At 42.0% G+C, this 16802-nt stretch overlaps 1 protein-coding gene across 1 annotated transcript; it reads right to left on the bottom strand.

Annotated features, from left to right (window-relative positions):
* Positions 1-4140: 4140 nt before the first annotated feature.
* On the bottom strand, positions 4141-16405 carry bace2 (beta-secretase 2). The gene is made up of 9 exons (XM_085380148.1): positions 15836-16405; positions 11696-11784; positions 11348-11564; positions 9515-9646; positions 8259-8393; positions 7845-7946; positions 7196-7345; positions 6929-7097; positions 4141-5642 (listed from the first exon to the last, which is right to left on the bottom strand). Exons 1-9 carry the CDS (start codon positions 16127-16129, stop codon positions 5401-5403), a joined length of 1530 nt encoding a protein of 509 aa, XP_085236274.1. The 5' UTR covers positions 16130-16405; the 3' UTR covers positions 4141-5400.
* Between the last annotated feature and the right edge of the window lie 397 nt (positions 16406-16802).

The following is a 16802-nucleotide window of genomic DNA, read 5'->3' on the forward strand; positions in this document are numbered from 1 at the left end:
GACTATTATATCCCCTTTTATTTGGATGATTTAGAGCTTTTTCACTGACCTCAGAAATCCATGAAAGACCTAAAACTGTCCTCAAAAGTCCTCATGTAGCCTCTCAAAGTCACTGTGAGTTAGTATTGCCCTTTGTTTGTTCCTGAACTATGTCTCAGGCTGACGGCGGTGGCCCTCTGGTGTACCTGATGGATGGAGTATGGTGGCTCATAGGTGACAGCATTTGGGGGGAACAGCACGCTGGGCAGGATGCACCGGGTGTTTACGGCAACGTCGCATAATTCCCGGACTGGATCCACCGTCAGATGAAGGTTCATTCGTTTTGAGATTTTGTAATGGCACTCATGAACAGGCCAAGTGTAAAATATAAAGAAAGATTAGACTTTGATTAAAAGTCAAATTTAACTTCACGCTGTGTGATTTCATGCACTTTATGTACCTTTTGATTTAATCTCTTTGGAGGACCAGATGTTATAAGAAGGTTTACCCATCTGGTGCTCTGAGTTGTACAGCTTGACCTGGAGGCTGGATGTAATGATAAACACCGTATGTCTGAATCACAGCAGGGCCTTGACGCCAAGTTAGGATATTAATATGAGTGTTGTGTGTGATTAATCGTATTTGTTCGAGTGTTTGACAAGCCAAAAGGTTAATCCATGCCCTGACATTATGTTTCATTGTCTTTGGTATCCTTCGCCTTTATCATCCGCAGAGGATTACAAAGCTTTTTTTTTCTTGTAAAGAAGGAACAAAAATGCAAACAAAGTACTGTGCAAAAGTCTTGATCCTCTCCTCATTTCTTCATATTTTGCTTCCAAAGTGTGAGCATACTTTCTTGTCTTTCCTACTTTTTATAAAGTGGTCTTGATCAATAGTTCTCCAGGTCTTCTGAAGGTTTTTAAAGGTTTTTCTTTGGACATTGGCTGCTTTTTCACCCATTTAGACTCCATTACTTGTACTTGATCATTTTCAGAGCAATGCTTTTATTTTGTTAAGCCACTGAAGACTGAGTTGTGAATCATATAAGCTTAAAAACAGCACCTAGCTAAAAGAGACAAAAGAGTGGGGTGGTCGGACGGGTCACCCTGGGCGTCGGTGGTGCTGCAGCCATGGGCTGTATGGGCCTGCGCTAGGGCTGGGCGATATGACCCAAAATTCATATCTCGATATTTTTTAGCTGGATGGCGATATAAGATATATATCTCGATTTTTTTTTTTAAGCCGTAAGTTAAGAACAAAAAGAGAGTTCTTAGTCACACTGTGTCCCAGATGTCACACGGGCACTTTTATTTACATACAGCGTAGATGTACATGAAGAAATTACTCAAAAATAAATTATCAGCATTTATTAAATAATCATGGTCCATAAATAAAAGAAAATGTTGTTTTTGTGCATAACAAAAAGCTCACAATTGTGCAGTCAAAATGTAAACTAACAGACGCTGAGCGTAATAACAAAGAGACAGATTTCACAGCTGCACCACGTCTCTGAACAGGTGCCATTTGTGGTCCTTATACACATACAGTACGGTAATATTACGTTGAAGCACAGTACGTATCACTCCGCGAGGCTCCTCCCCGGTAGCCGTAATCCTCCGACATCAAGCGGTGCAGCTCCGTAGGTTAGCAAAGTCATATTAAAACATTTTTTGACAGATTGCTGAACGCTGTGTACCACATAAAATCGGTTCGCGGTCAGTAAGCACAACAAGAATTCATACATAAGGCGCACTGTCGAGTTTTGAGAAAATGAAAGGATTTTAGGCCGTGCAGCCCCTTCGGGCTGCATGTCGTTAGCGCGGTTAGCTCGCTAACACGTTGACGCCGTCCAGCCCCACGCACGGGGCGATCCGCGGTAACTCGCTAACGGAGATTTTCCGCTTTCATCTTGTCATTGCCTGCAGGTGAAGCTATGGGGGAGGCGGAGTTGTGTTCAGTGAAGGAGAGGCGAGGCCGAGTAACGTTGCGTAGAGACAAAAGTGGACGAAAGAGAGGCAAACCTGCGGCTCCACAAGTATAATTATAACGTAACATAGACTATATCGATATAAACGATATTGTCACATCTTATATCTTGTATGAAAATATATCGATATTTTCAAAAAACTCGATATATCGCCCAGCCCTAGCCTGCGCCTCCCTGCCCTTGGTGGTCAGCGAGGAAGCTGGCTCCTCCCCCCTCCACACACGCAGGGGCTTGGGATGCAGGTGTGTCACTGAGGTGCAGGGGAGGCCCTCCTTCTCTCCCCCCTCATGGCTGCCTGTACCTTAGTTTTCCTCCACAGTTTAGACACTCTCATTACTTTCATTCTCATGACACATACATATAGGGCCTTGGGGGTGGGCACACTGAACAGCGTCCAGAGTCTGTTCATTCAGTCTCACCTCTGGTGTCGGTGCCCACTTCTCAATTTTAAATTGCATGTAGACACCGAAGGTCTTGGGGAGGGTGACACAGTAAATATCTGTGTTTCAGGTCAGGTCTTAGACTCCACCTCTGTCTCTCAGAACATGTCAGGCTCCCCCAGGTGTGGGGCCTATTTCCCAGCCAGTGGCTGGTGCCCCCACCCAATGGTGTATTGATGGTTCTCAGTATCTGGGGCTGGGTTCTTGGGTGTGTACTGGCTCATTTATCTGAATTTCACAGCCCTCAGTCTATAAACAACCCCGCACACTTCCTTTTTTTCCACTTCATTCACCTCTCATTAGCACATCGGGATATGCCCAACCTGGTAGTCCCCTCTGAGGCCTTCCCCCAAACAGCAGCCTCAATTCATGCTCGTGCAATCTGCAATTATCTACTAGAAATACCAAACCTACATGAGGATGTGGTCTCAGCTAGTGAATGGGCTGGAGTAAAGCAACTAAATGACTGAACTTTAATCACCAAAAATCGCGAAGGCTCTTTAAAGCCACTTTCCGCCCCACAACCGTTTCAATAGCTATCAAAATTACCAAGCTCACCTTGAGTCGTGAAACTTGTGTACTTTACTCTCAGAAACAGTCAGAGAGACTAAACTAGCAACAGGTCCCTCTGCAAATGATGAGCTCGTATAGTGGCAACTAAAAGTTGTTCTAATCAATCATTTGTATCAGTGTACGTTTCAGCCGTATGCTTAGCAACACTGACATCAAGTAGCATTAAGCTGTATTGAACATTTGACTCGTAGTTCTCAACATTTGTGTCATGAATTGAGCAGGGTACTTTGAGGAAGCCAGAGCATGAGTCTGATGACACAGCTTTTTAAAATACCACAATGACACTGCTTCTTATTTTTTTCTTAAATAAAGGTAAAACAGCTGTAGCCAGTCACAGCTTTTTAGAAAATATAGTACAGCCTTTTGTTAAAGGTTTTATGCAGCAAGACATCCAAAAAAAAAGACCTAGTCTTCACTCGGTGTTAAAACCGGGTAAAGGTGGTGACATACATCATCTTTCAAGCTTGTTAGAATTGTACAAACTCTGTTTTTGCCTTATCTACTGTATTTCTACTTATGTTTACATGTGTTTTGGCAAATTAAGCAGAAATAAAGAGTGGCTCAAGACTACACTGAGAGACATTTAACCATTAATCAAGATAATAACTGTTACAGCTCTAATATTGTGATGATTATGAAGTAATTATATTCATCTTGACCTTTTGTTAGCATAAAAATATTTGCTATTAGCAACTTACATGCAGATAATGTTCAAACACAACCAGATGAATTGTACTTCTGTTTACAGAGGTATCAACCTGACACGTATACAGAGAAAAACTTACATTGAATTATTCCCATTTTCTTTTTCATAATTTGTTACTTTTTGAAATTACTTTATCTATTATAAGCTACATTTAAGTACGTTTTATTTTGTTGTATTTCTCATCCAAAAAGAAATAAAAATGATTTAAAAACGATTATGTCTTTGATTTGTCACAAGTTGTTTTATTTACAACACAGTTTACAATTTTTGGCACAGAAAAAATACACTCATAAATAAGCGAGCAGTTTTAGATTCAAGTGTGCTTTCAGTGAAACAGTCTCACAAATTGACATTTTTTCCGACATGTTAGTGCAGCTTGGGTCAGATTACAGGAAGCTGAATGAGGCTGAACTGTGGCGCAGCATCTTCTGTGGACTGTGTATGGACCTTATTTCACTGGTGCGAACAGACTGCAAAATGACATTCAATAAGTTGATTCTTTATCTCTTTTTTTACTGCTAACAGGAATGTCTGCTTTGCTAGAACGTTAACTGAAGCTCACAAGTAACAAAGGAAATCAATGCTGAAGTGTTTCTGTATATGATTTGTATAAAATGTGCAGTATAAACACCCTTTGAATTCTAGTCTCAGAAAGCAAAGATCTGGAATAATAATAATAATAATAATAATAATAATAATAATGATGATGATACAATCACATCCAAAGAGACTTAAATATAAAGCTGAGGGTATACAGAATGGGTATAGCTACATTAAAATAATAAACTACATTACAGAAGGAGAAATATTGATCTTTCGTTTTATATAACACTTTGATCGACTTTGGAAGTGCAATTCAGCAGAGTAAGTCCCAAACTGCTGATACTGTTCTAGCAGAGAGCCGAGACCACAAAGGCACTACAGGCGCTGTAAACACGAGTGTAACTCTTCATATTCTTCCTATTACCAGTGAGCAGCTTTACTTTAATTAGTTTATTTTTTATGTAATATCTCTGGGTAATCATTTGACTCCACAGACGAGTGGAAAACTTCAAAATAGATCCAAGAAATAGATCCCGTTGTTGGCATTAGATTGAACCCCCCCCCCCAAAAAAACCAAAAACAAAGGCACTTTTGGTTTATAAGGCTTAGAAACCTAGAAAACACCTTTTGCATGGAGATGATATCAGTGTTATTATCCTTCCTTCTGGATGTGCTGTGATTGTCTGCACCGCTGAGCTGTTCTTTGCTGTGATGGTTAGTGTGTGTATACTTATTAACTGCTTTAATAATTTTAATTTTAATCTTCTAGTGTTATTGAAGTTCTAGATTTCTCAGAATACCTTTAGCAGTTTTAATTAGAACAAGCCCAGTTATGATTTGAGTGCCTCCACCAGCCTGTGTAGGTAGATTAAGGCAACATAAGCATAACATTAGCAAACTATCATCGTCAAAGAGAGGCCACGACCACAAAAAAACCAACAAGAAAATACAAATTCACCACCAACAGCTGTTTTTTTAAAGAATTGTTCTGGGGATTTTTCCCTTTCAGAGGCAGTTGATCTGTCTGTGCGACTGCCTCTGTGGGCCAAGCTGATGAGTCCAGTCTAAAAATCCTAAGTCGAGTGTCATTGGTCGGTGCAGCCTCTCGTGGAGGCGCTCTGCTCACTGTCCGACTGTCCCTTCCCCGGGTTCGCTCTACTTTGCCCTCTCAGTCATTTGATGCGGTGTCGTACCAGCGAGGACTCGTCCGTGATCTCACCGTTCCGGTTTCCGCATCTGCAGGGCAGGATGAGCATGAGCAGCAGGATGAGGAGGGCCAACGCGCAGACTGCCATCAGGGCGTAAGATATCATCCACACAAGAGGCTCCTTCAGTGGGCCGCCAGAGCAGTCGGCCGCCACGTCCGCTGCAGAGAAGGGTCCCTCGATCTCTGACAGAGCCACCCCATCGCTCACTGCAGTGACGTATGAGAGAGGTCTTATAACATGATCTCATAAAACCAAAAAAGCAGCATTAAGTTAGCATCACTCATACGCCCTCATTCAATACAAATTTAACAAGTGCCAAATAAAAAGAGTTAACCTGTGACTGTGAGCTAATGTTTGAGAAAAGCTGGAAAGACAGGTAAAGAGAACTTTTGCTGGACAGAGCTAGCTGAGGCTATCTTGACAATGAGCAAATGAACGTTTTAAACATTTAAACATTTAACTGAACAACTGTTGCTTTTAAAAGTGTGCAAAATCTATTTTTCATTCCTGTTTTTCCTCGTTTAAGGAACATTTAGAAATTGCTAAATATGGTCTCTTTGGCCGACCGGTCATGGCCGATGGCTGCCCTCCTGGTTCTGCTTGATGTTTACTTCCTGTTAAAGGGGAGTTTTTCCTTGCCACTGTCACCAAGAGCTTGCTCAAATGGGGTCATCTGATTGCTGAGATTTTCGGTGTATTATTGTAGTCTTTACCTTACAATATAAAACGTTTTGAGGGTTTCTGTTGTTGTGATTTAGCCCATAAAAATAAAATAAAATTGAATTTGGTGGAACTGGAAGAAATTATTCATGCACAATTATTGCCTTGTTTACCTGCTTAGATAAATGATCTCTTTCATGCCTCCAAATGACACAGACCATTAACACATTGCAGCAAGCGAGCTCACGTCACTCCTATTTTATAATCTTTACATTGGCTTCAGGATGTCTTGAAATTCTTGTTCTCACATACAGAGCATTAAACAGCCAGGCTCCAGACTTTATCCCAGCTTTTTAATCAAGCACACTGCTGCTCGTAGTCTTCGATGACGGGCTCAGGCATCATTTTTTTTAAACAATGGCATTTAACTTTCTTATTTATTTTACCTGCCCTGCTTAGACATTAAATGCTGTCACAAGCCTCCAACCTTAAGCCTACAAAAGTGTTTGCTCAGTACACAACAAAAATGAACTTTGTACTTTAGTATTAGGGAGGGAGGCTTGGCCAAAGTTCATTTTTCCACAGAACTATGAGGAAGTGCCACTGAAGGCTTAACCTTTGACGTTTAGATCTCAGTGAACAGGACACTGTGTTGAGCTCTTGGTCAGGGAGCCTGAAAGTGGCTGACTTTAGGACTTTGCCTGTCAGTAAGTTATCATTAGCTGATGTCTGGTTTACTCTGTACTTTAGGATTTCTGCTGTAGTTTCTCATAAAAAGCGAAATATTTACAGACATGTAACTGCAGTAAGTGGCACCAGTATGAACCCTGACCTGCACAGCTGCTGAGTGCGAAGCCCAGTCTCCGCTGAGTGCGGTCAAACACTACGTAGAAGCCTTCCATAACAGTGGCGCCGATCACCATGCCATTTGTTGACGACGACACCCCGAAACGGAAGCAGTCCAGCGTGCCGTCAACGTCCGTGATTGGCTGGATGTAAAGCTGTGAGATGACAAGAAATGAGGATGAGATGAGTTTGTCTTTGTTTGATGGAAGCTCTAGAGAAGGAATGATTATATGATTATATATGTGCCTGGCACCTGAGGCAGAATGGTGACGCGGAACGACTCGCTGGTGTTCGTGGCCCTCAAGTAGATGGACAGCTTAGGGAAAAACCTCCAGGGGTTCTCTCCCTTCATCCAACATGCTAACTTGGTGCCTTCCCAGAACCCTGAAGAAAACTCCTCGATCTGAATTAAAAACAAAAACAAAAAAAAAAACACAGGAGGAAAGAGAAAAAGAAAATAAGACAGTCACAGTAAGAAATTGACAGAGACAGAAAAGAGACAGTGCGAAGGATAAAAAGGATAAAGACAGAAAAAGAAGGTCAACATAGCACCAAAACAAGTTTTGATGTTCTGCTTTCATTTTCCTACTTTGTATTCATCTGCAAGGATGTGGCTGCTTTAATTGAAAATGTTGCCTCCAAGTTCAAATTAACCTTGGGAACTGTTTGTGTGCAGTTCCAAAAAGGTGAGAAATGTGCAAAGCCTAATGATAAATAAACAAAGGCATGGAGCGCGCGCGCACACACACACATATATATTTTTATAACAGGAAAAAAAAAAACCTCGATCCCTCCACTTAAAGCTACTACGTCCTTGAACAGTGAGTGTGTGCTATTCTCCCCTGCATATCTTTGCTCTGATAACATGTTTCATCATTGTCTGTGGAGCGGAGGCAGCATACCAGAGAGCTGCGTATGATGGCTTCTACCAATGCATTGAAGACGTTGACAGGAAGTCGCAGCAGAGTCGTCCCACTGTCGACTATAGTTTTATCCATGTTATACTGAAAGAAAGAGAGAAAGAGTGACGTGCGGTAGGGTTTGTTATCGCTGCAACGGACTCCTATGGAAGACCTTGAGCAAACAAAAGAATATAAAATGAGGAAGTTCTTTCACAAGCAGACAAACTGGATTACACTGCTCTGCAGCACTCCTACTCAGCTTCTCTTATATTTCAGTGTTTTAACCTTGACACAGCAAGTTAATCAAGTGCTGTGAGTCAACTTCCAAGTCAAAGTTACAGTTCACTTTGAAATAGTGCAGTGTGGAGTTAGGATCAGACAGTGAGAGAAGCGATTCAGACTGTGAAGTTTTACCTCTCTGCAGTCCAGATTCAGATTCTGGTCTCCCACCTCCAGCTTCAACACCTCCACCTGGTAGTACCACTCTTCTATTATAGGGGTGTACCACACTGAGCCTCGATACAGACTTGGTTCAGCCCCACCCATTATCTAAGAGAAGAAGATAACCAGAATTACTGCCTTTTATTTTTTTTGCCTCAGTAAATCAGCTAAGTTGCAGTTTACATATCTGTTTAGCTTCACCACTTCAGTATCTAACTAAACTTAAAATTAGAGCCTGATAGGAATAGGATTCTTAAGACAGATAAATACCGATACTTAGTGATCTAATTCTGACATATCGGCCAATTGTTTCTTTTTCCAAACACTCAAAACACAAACAACAGATTTCCATAACATTTGTTATGTGTACTTATTTGTGCATTATGATAGTTATTATGTACTCATTCACGCTCTGCTCGGCTTTTGTTTGTGGCATTCCAAACATGTTGCTAACAGAGGGAGTGGCAGAGAGCCATGTGGTGGAAAAACTATGGTGTTTCCACCGTCTCCCTTTTTACCTTTTTTAAATCAGCTGTTACAAATATCGATACAGTTAGATCTACTTAATATCCTAATCAATATTAGTCAGAAGTGCTTCACAGAACGTTGTGATATCCCTGTGACCTTTGACCTCTTTGATATATAATGTTGTTGCTTCATCGTTGTATCTGACTTGTGTGAGAATCTCTAATTTTTAGCATATGACTTGTGGCCTAAAACATTCTTAGTGGATGTTCGGGCAGAAACTTTCACCACTGTGAAGGAATAAAACCACACAATCATCACCAGGTCAAGTGTGCCACATTAAATATCCAACAAGAATACACTCTAGCAAATGTTTATCCCCGTGCCCACACTCTGACAGACCACAGTCAATAAACACACATACACGCACAAGCACCCTGCCATCTTATCCATCTGTCTGCACCAGCGGGTCACATGATGGAGATGCGGTGAGCGAGGCACCAAGGTCGAAAGTATTACGGCGACAGACTTGCTCTCAGCAGGATGCTATCTTAGCTTAATTAGCTCCAGTCAAAGTAGAAAGGCCTTCCAATGTGGAAACACAGTGACATGAAGGACATCAGCTATGACGTTTATAAAAAGGTGCTGGTCACACACACAAGCTATCAAAATCTCAGACAGAGATCCAAAATATAAAGACTGTTTAAAACCAATGTTTTTATCTAATCAAACTCCTCCTTGGGGTGTTACTTCTGACTACTCACAAGACTGCCGCCCGTAGTGTCTGTTTCGCTGCCGGCTGACAGTCCAGCACCACACATCTGGAGGGAAAAGACGTCAGGAATTCCCAGCTGTCTCACCACGGAGTTGAAGAAGGGCTCCACGGACGAGTCAGGCTGGTGGAGACACACGAGACGGTGTTAAATAATGTTGATCGAGTGAAACCTTTACACTTGCGTTTCATACCTTTAGCTTGTGTAACTACACAGATTGTAAAAGCTTCACACACAACATCGTAGAAAATCAATCACCTCAAACATCAGCTCTATTGAATGGAAATGCTGAAATGTGTTTTTATGTGACAGCGGTGTATCATCAGTTTGGACTGTGATATGTTCACTCCTGTTTTCCTCCACAGTGTCACCATGTCATGCATGACAAACAGCCTGGAAGAAAGTTCAACCTCAGCACTCAGGAGTCGCCAATAGCACAAAGTGGTCAGTGTAAGCGTATCGGCTCCACAATCACTGACATTTGATCCCAAAGGTTGTTGCAGTCAGCGCAGAATGAAGGTACGTATTGTGCAGTTTGCGCTGACGTCTTTAACGCTCCATTAAGACGAGATTAATCTGTTAAAAAAAGCTGACACTGGGTAAAGCACCTTGATTTAGCTCTTCTTTTGAAAAAAGAAAACTGATTAATTCACATCTATGGTATAAGGGGAGATGGAAGTAAGAGATGACAAAATACAGCAACAACATAACCTCACCCCATCATTTTATAAGAAAAACACACACTCCTGTAATTATATCACAAACAAGTTTTCTTCTTTCATGTGAAAAGTGGATGACGACATTCAGATAAGATTAGACCGCAAAGTTATTCAGTGGTTTAACAGAAATGGAGGCGAGCAGGAAGCCATGCAATGCTGTCACATTCCCTTTGTGAAACCTGCATGTTCACATTTTCTCAGGTTTTGCTTCCTCCTTCTGCTCTCATCCTTAGGTTTGTGTTTAATTCCACATACATGGAAAACAGCACTTTAATTAGCCAAATCATTTTGCAACGATTCATACAGAAACAGAATTCAACCAGAGTATGGTGTTTGTGCTCCAAAAATGACATTCTGCAAATATGACACACCAAGAAATTGACGAGTAAGGAGCAAATATCCCACGGAGAACACAGGTGGATGCTGGGGCTGTTCCAGGGGTTAAAACAGCAGTGACTCAGGGCAGCAGTCAGAGGATTTGCAGCTTAAGTAGACTGCTAAATTGGAAGGGTGTTTGATATGTGATGTGAGGAGTGGGAGGCATGTAAGTGAGAATGACGTTGCCTGTCCGGACAAGCTCTGAGGATTCACTCAATATAATTAGTTATGTTATTTTAGTAATCAATGCTTTTATAGTCACTTCGGTGGTGCTTTTGGTAGCACTGTTGCCTCACAGCAAGAAGGTCCTGGGTTCAAATCCACCAGCTGGTACTTTGTTTTGTTTTCCCCACTGTCCAAAGATATACATGTTAGGTTAGCTGGCGATTTTTATATGGCTGTAGACCTGAATGTGTCTCTCTGTTAATCCTGTGATAGACTGGCAATCTGTCTAGTATACCACGCCTTTCACCCTATGACAGTGGCTCCAGGCCCCCACAACCCTGAATTGGACAAGTGTAAGAAAACGGTTGAACAGAACACAAATGAAATAAATCAAATCCCCATTTTTTTCACAATTCACATATGAGTGCGCCAAAACGTCTGTGTCGTCTTTGTTTTCATTAGAGTGTAAAACAGCTTCTTACTAGTTAATGTCACACTGGGCAGAAATCAATGACTTTGCTTAATAACTTTACGCAAACTTGTAAATGAGTATCTCCCGTACCCGTGCCAGCACAGGATAGGCCAATCCCAGGATGCCTTGCCAGTTGATCCCAGGGAGGAAGAAGCCATCAGAAGACAGGATGGCGGCGATGTTGATGTTGATGGTCCCGTTTGGGCCTCTGGGAATAGAGACGCTGTCTATTCCCAGCTCACCTTCCCAGTTGCCTTGGGTGTACCTTACAGCTACAGTGCGACCGGTTGAACGGTAGGTACTGGAACTAAAAGCAGGAGAAAAGAAAACAGAATATGTAAACAGTTACAAAGCTATATATAACAAAAACTGAATGTATTTACTATGTTATACTACAGTTATTACAAAATGCAAGCAGGCAGTATTCCAGCCACTCACAGTGCAGTGTTGAAGTAATGAGTAATAAATTGGTGTGGAGCTGCAGCCACGGCAAAGTTACTGCTACCCGTATCCACCAGGATGTTCAGCTGGAAAACAGAAGGCACAGTTTGTTTTAACAATCACTCCAGCTATCTGTTACCCCCCCTCCCCCCACTTACATGGCCCCAGAATCACATGGTAAAAAAGAAAAAAAAGAAAAGAATGACAGCTAAGCACAGTGGGATGCATTCACAAGCCTTTAAGCTTTAAAAAGACATTAAAGTTTGTTTGCAGATATGATTAGAGGAGAAGGGAGAAAGATAGATGTGAGAAATTTCCCCACAGCATGAAAACACAAAAGGTAAATTACACGACAGTTCTCAAGGAAACAATGAAAGGGAAATGGGCCATAAAAATAGCCGAACATAAAGAAGGTTATATCTCTTTTAGGGGCGTTTCGTGCCCATCTGAAAGATTCATATAGAACCGTAAATGGACATTTTCTCTGGAGGAAGAAAACGCAGCTTGGTTGCAGCTAAAATTAATTACACATTTTTAATAACGTCTGTAAACATTATTTTAGCAGCACACACGAGAGGAAATGATACACATGAAGTTGCAACGGCACTACTTTTGGTTCAGTTCTAGTGTTGGACAAACTGGTGTGAAAAGGTCTTCGTCATTAACAATGCACCTCGGACGTAAGTGTTCACTGAATGTGTGATCTGAGAGTCAAACACGACAGCCTCAAGCTGCTTTCATGACTGTATGACCTAACCAGTTGTTTGGTATGTGTCATGTGAACAGTGGGGACGAGTTAACAGCACTTGAGATCAAGTTGTCTTCCAGGCATCGAGTCAATGAGCAGGAACAAATAAACAGCAGACTTCTGTCACCTTCATGTTTCAGCTGTGGCCATGTTAACACTCGCTGGCAAGCATTCGCCACCGAGGCGGGGGTCATAAACCTAATGCCCCGACGCCACCTGATGAATCAGCAACAAAGACTCGTGGCAATCTATGAAAACTGAGCAGCTCATTAGACATGTTCAAATGTAAACAGCGGTTTCAACAACTGATCGACTGTCGCCTCGTTGCGTTTGCCTTTACATTAAGGCGCACCACAACAGCGGGCAATAGTTTACTTAAATTACATTTCAGATAAACGCTTGTTGACCATTACGCTACACTGTTTGCTTATGAGCGCAAACTTTCTTACTCATTTCCTTGTAGCCGACATCCCACCGGCATGCTCAGGTTCATTTGGCCTTTATGAAAGCAGGTCTGTAATTATCAACCACATGTTATCGACTGGTTCACTCAGCCATGGGAAACCCCTGTTGAGCCGGGCTTATCAGTTCCTCCTCATTGCGCTGGCTCCTGTCCCACCACTGTCACTGTGCCATCCAAAACTCCTCTGCCACCTTAGCAGATGGCAGCAGGCCACTCACACAAGGCCTGAACCAGTCAAACAGGCCTGACTGGAAAATTCTGATATCCTGTGGTGAAGGAGAATAGCGAGAAGGGAAAGCAAGGGCAGCTCCTTATCCCCACACCACCTATCTTTTTACTAGTCACACTATCCTCCCTTTGTCAAGCTTCAGAGCTTCAGGCAAGTCTCTTCCCCTGCTGAGGCAGTCTGCAGTTGAGCGTTCGCTGTCTAATTGGCGGTAGCTCCATGGAGGCAGCGTGCATCTGCTACCTGTTTGTACCAATTAGCAGATGTGAGGCTCTCCAGCCAACACTCAGCCTGTGTGTGCCACATGCTAACAGACGCCGCAATTAGTGGCTGATTTGAATAGTGCCTCATTGAACACCGCGGCCCTGTAATCACATCATCATCTAGTTAGAATAATATTGAGAGTATAACTCAATAGTATCGAGTTACACGACATTTTGCCACCGCATAAACAATCTGAACCAAAGCAGATGGCTCTCTGCTGGCAAGGTTTCACTAAAAGACTAGAAGATCAAGAGGTGAAGCTTCCTCTATCTTTACTGTGCATCATAAACCAATTAAAGAAGTCTGAGCCTACAATTATGTTCACACATCCGTAATATTAACATCCTGGAAATTGTGCAAGAACGACTTTAAACGCGAACAAATAATAAAAATGGCTGTTTAGCAGGTATCTGTATCAAGTTCAGCTTTCAGGTGGTTTTAATGCTTGATGCAGCAATATGGATCCATTCTGCGATTAAGCGAGCTAGCCTTAAAAAAACACTCCATAATCTCACACAAATGTGAACAATTCAACAAAAAACAAAGAAACAAAAAACTAAATGGCAATAGCCAAACCCCTAAACGTGTCATTAACTTTTTGTGAATGTTCTCTGCACAGAAAGTTTTCTGACAAAGTAGGAAACACACAGCTGTAATAAAAAAACACCATAAAGACTGCGCCCTTTCTGATTTAATGTTTTCTAAAGGTGAGCCACCACTGACACATACATACTCCTCCCAATAGAGAAACATGTTTAAAATACCAATATGCTGAATATAACTGAATAGTAATCTTAGTTCCAGTGCTAATGCATTGATGACATTTGCTTAACTGACTGACTTTTATGATTGATAATCTGTTGTTATACATTTACCTGTTGAATAATGATAAGTAATAAGGGTAAAGGGGAATTTTCTTCTTTGGGGAACACTATAAAGTGTTCTTTTCTATTAGGACAAAAGTCATTAAGCATACAACGCTGTGACTTGATAATAAGGAAGTGTGGGAAGTGTACTCTGGCAAGTGCTGCAATGTTATCCTCAGCGACATGGCAGGTAGCGCAGATAAGCCTCTGTGAGCCTGAGAAACTGAGATGTGCTGCCCAAGAGTCTTAAAAGCTCTGATCTGTTTAACTCGAGATGCCCCGGGGCAACAGGTCAACTTACTAATGAGATAATTCACCTTTGCTTTAAGCTCCAATTCAAAGACAACTACTTTACAACACAAAGGCAAATTGCTGCCACCCTTAAAGCCTCATGTATTTTTAATAGTGACGGGAGCTCCAGCTCACCCAGATTTAGTCCTCCTCAATTATTAATATGATCTTGTTAGGCGCTTTACATAACAAGCAGTATAAAAATGACGTTCTAATAAATTACACGTACGCATTTCCAAGTTCTGCAACCAATAGCAGCCAACGAATATCCCTGCTGTAGAGCAAGTGCTATTTTGTACAACTCTCGGGGTGCTCTCTGCTGCCTGGGATCCTGGTAATCCCTGTCAGCTGCCTGCTAAGAAACACTGGTCCTCGCAGGCAGCATCATGTGAGTGCATGTGAGCCAGAGAAAGAGTGTTGGTGTTGGTGGTGGGGGTTTAGTCTACAGACCCCTAGGCTATAATGAGGCTGAAGCACCCTCACAGCTATATTATCCTTCCTCTGTGGTCCCAGGCGAGCCTAAATGTAAGAATGTACTAGACATACTTATCTTCCCATGACCCTCTGCTGCAGGGGTAAATTTAAACCTCATATTTTGAAGTATAGACTTAATAGCTTGAAAAAAAAATATGGCTGTTAAAGGAGTCAGTGATTGAACATTGGTGGTGGCTTACGACACCAGCTATCATCCACCTACGATGAAGGCTTCATCTCCACTCACACCTTGCATCAGGTGACCTCAACAGGTCACAAGATGTGGTGGGGTGAAGTCTCACAGTAGTTTCACCCTTCCCACCTTGACTCATGTGACGACTCACATGACCAAGTGGATCAGGGACCCTGAGGACCACTTCCACTGGGGATTAGATACCTGACTTCTTTCTTTCTTTTCTTTTTTTTTAAGAAATGAAGGAGCCTCTTGGGTAATAGAGATCTAGTCTGTTGCCTTATTTTTTCAAACGTTCAAGATGACCTACACAGACATTTAAAAGCATATTTAAATACACAGTGCTGTATAGATGGGTATCCATGGCCCTGAGTCAAAACAAACACACCCAGCCCACCTTCTGACCACTGGATCACATGGTGGATGGACCAGCCCCTATTCACACATACACAGTAAACACACTACAAATGCATCCAGGAAAAAACAAATAAACACAAAAACACAAAACACACACAACACAGCGCAAATACAGTGATTAAAGTGGTGCGTTTAAGTCTAAATGAGAAACGTAAAAAAGAGTTAAAACAGACAGCAGCTCAGGAGCTACATTACCTTTTGACCAGGAGTACCGATTGACATTTCTATGTAGTAGCCTCTCCCAGAGTCTCCTTGCAAATTATTCACCATGTCCAGAAAGTTCACGGTACCGGTGGGATCAGAGGCCAGAGAGAGACCGCTTCCATCAGACTTTAACGCTACTCTCCGAAGAGACGTCAAATTCACATCCGATGAGACGTTGTACTTCCCTGGGTATATTTTCAGCGGTATGGAAAAGTAACAATAGGACACTCCGAAGTACAAACTCAAAGCAAATGCCACAAACGAAACGAAAGTTGAGTATGCCATGTTAGTTTTTTGTTGTTTTGTTTTTTATCACGCCAGTAACAACAGAGAAAGTCTCAGAAAAAGACTCCTGTTCCGTGCTCAAACTTTTCTCCTCAAGTTTTCACACTGGCCCGTACTGCGGTCGCCATCATGGAAACGATCCCGCTTCACCGTCAAAAAGACACCGTACATGGTGACATGCTTCCGCGGTGTGAGTGACACTGAACTGTCCGCTGTTGATCGATTTCCAGCGAGAAATTTCACCTCCATCTACTCTTACGACGGCGCCAAGCGAGCCCAAACAGAAGACTCAACTTCCGGCAGTTGCTTTCAAGTTAAAGCACACGTAACTGTTGTAACGGCCACACAAAACAGGCGTTTAACACGCTAGGTAAAGTTAGATAAATTATGAATGGGATTTATGCAATTTTTGCATTTCTAAAAGCTACTTTCAGTCGCTCCCTTATTCGCAGTGTTTGATTTGCCAGATTTGTATTTTACACCAGATAAGACAACTCCAAAAGGTTTTCTGTCTCTCTTAATTCATAGCGACTCTAATAGGGGTTTATTATTAGACAGATGTAAAGACATTTGTGTCTCATCTAATTCAAAGCCAGTCGAATAGTGGTTTATTTTGAAGGCGCAGTTGCCGAGCTGTAGGTTTTTACCACATCCTTTACTCCTGGTATCAGGC

This window comes from Rhamphochromis longiceps, linkage group LG14, assembly GCF_057381845.1.
Source record: "Rhamphochromis longiceps isolate RC_006_pf linkage group LG14, R_longiceps_female_GT1.1, whole genome shotgun sequence".
NCBI lineage: Eukaryota > Metazoa > Chordata > Actinopteri > Cichliformes > Cichlidae > Rhamphochromis > Rhamphochromis longiceps.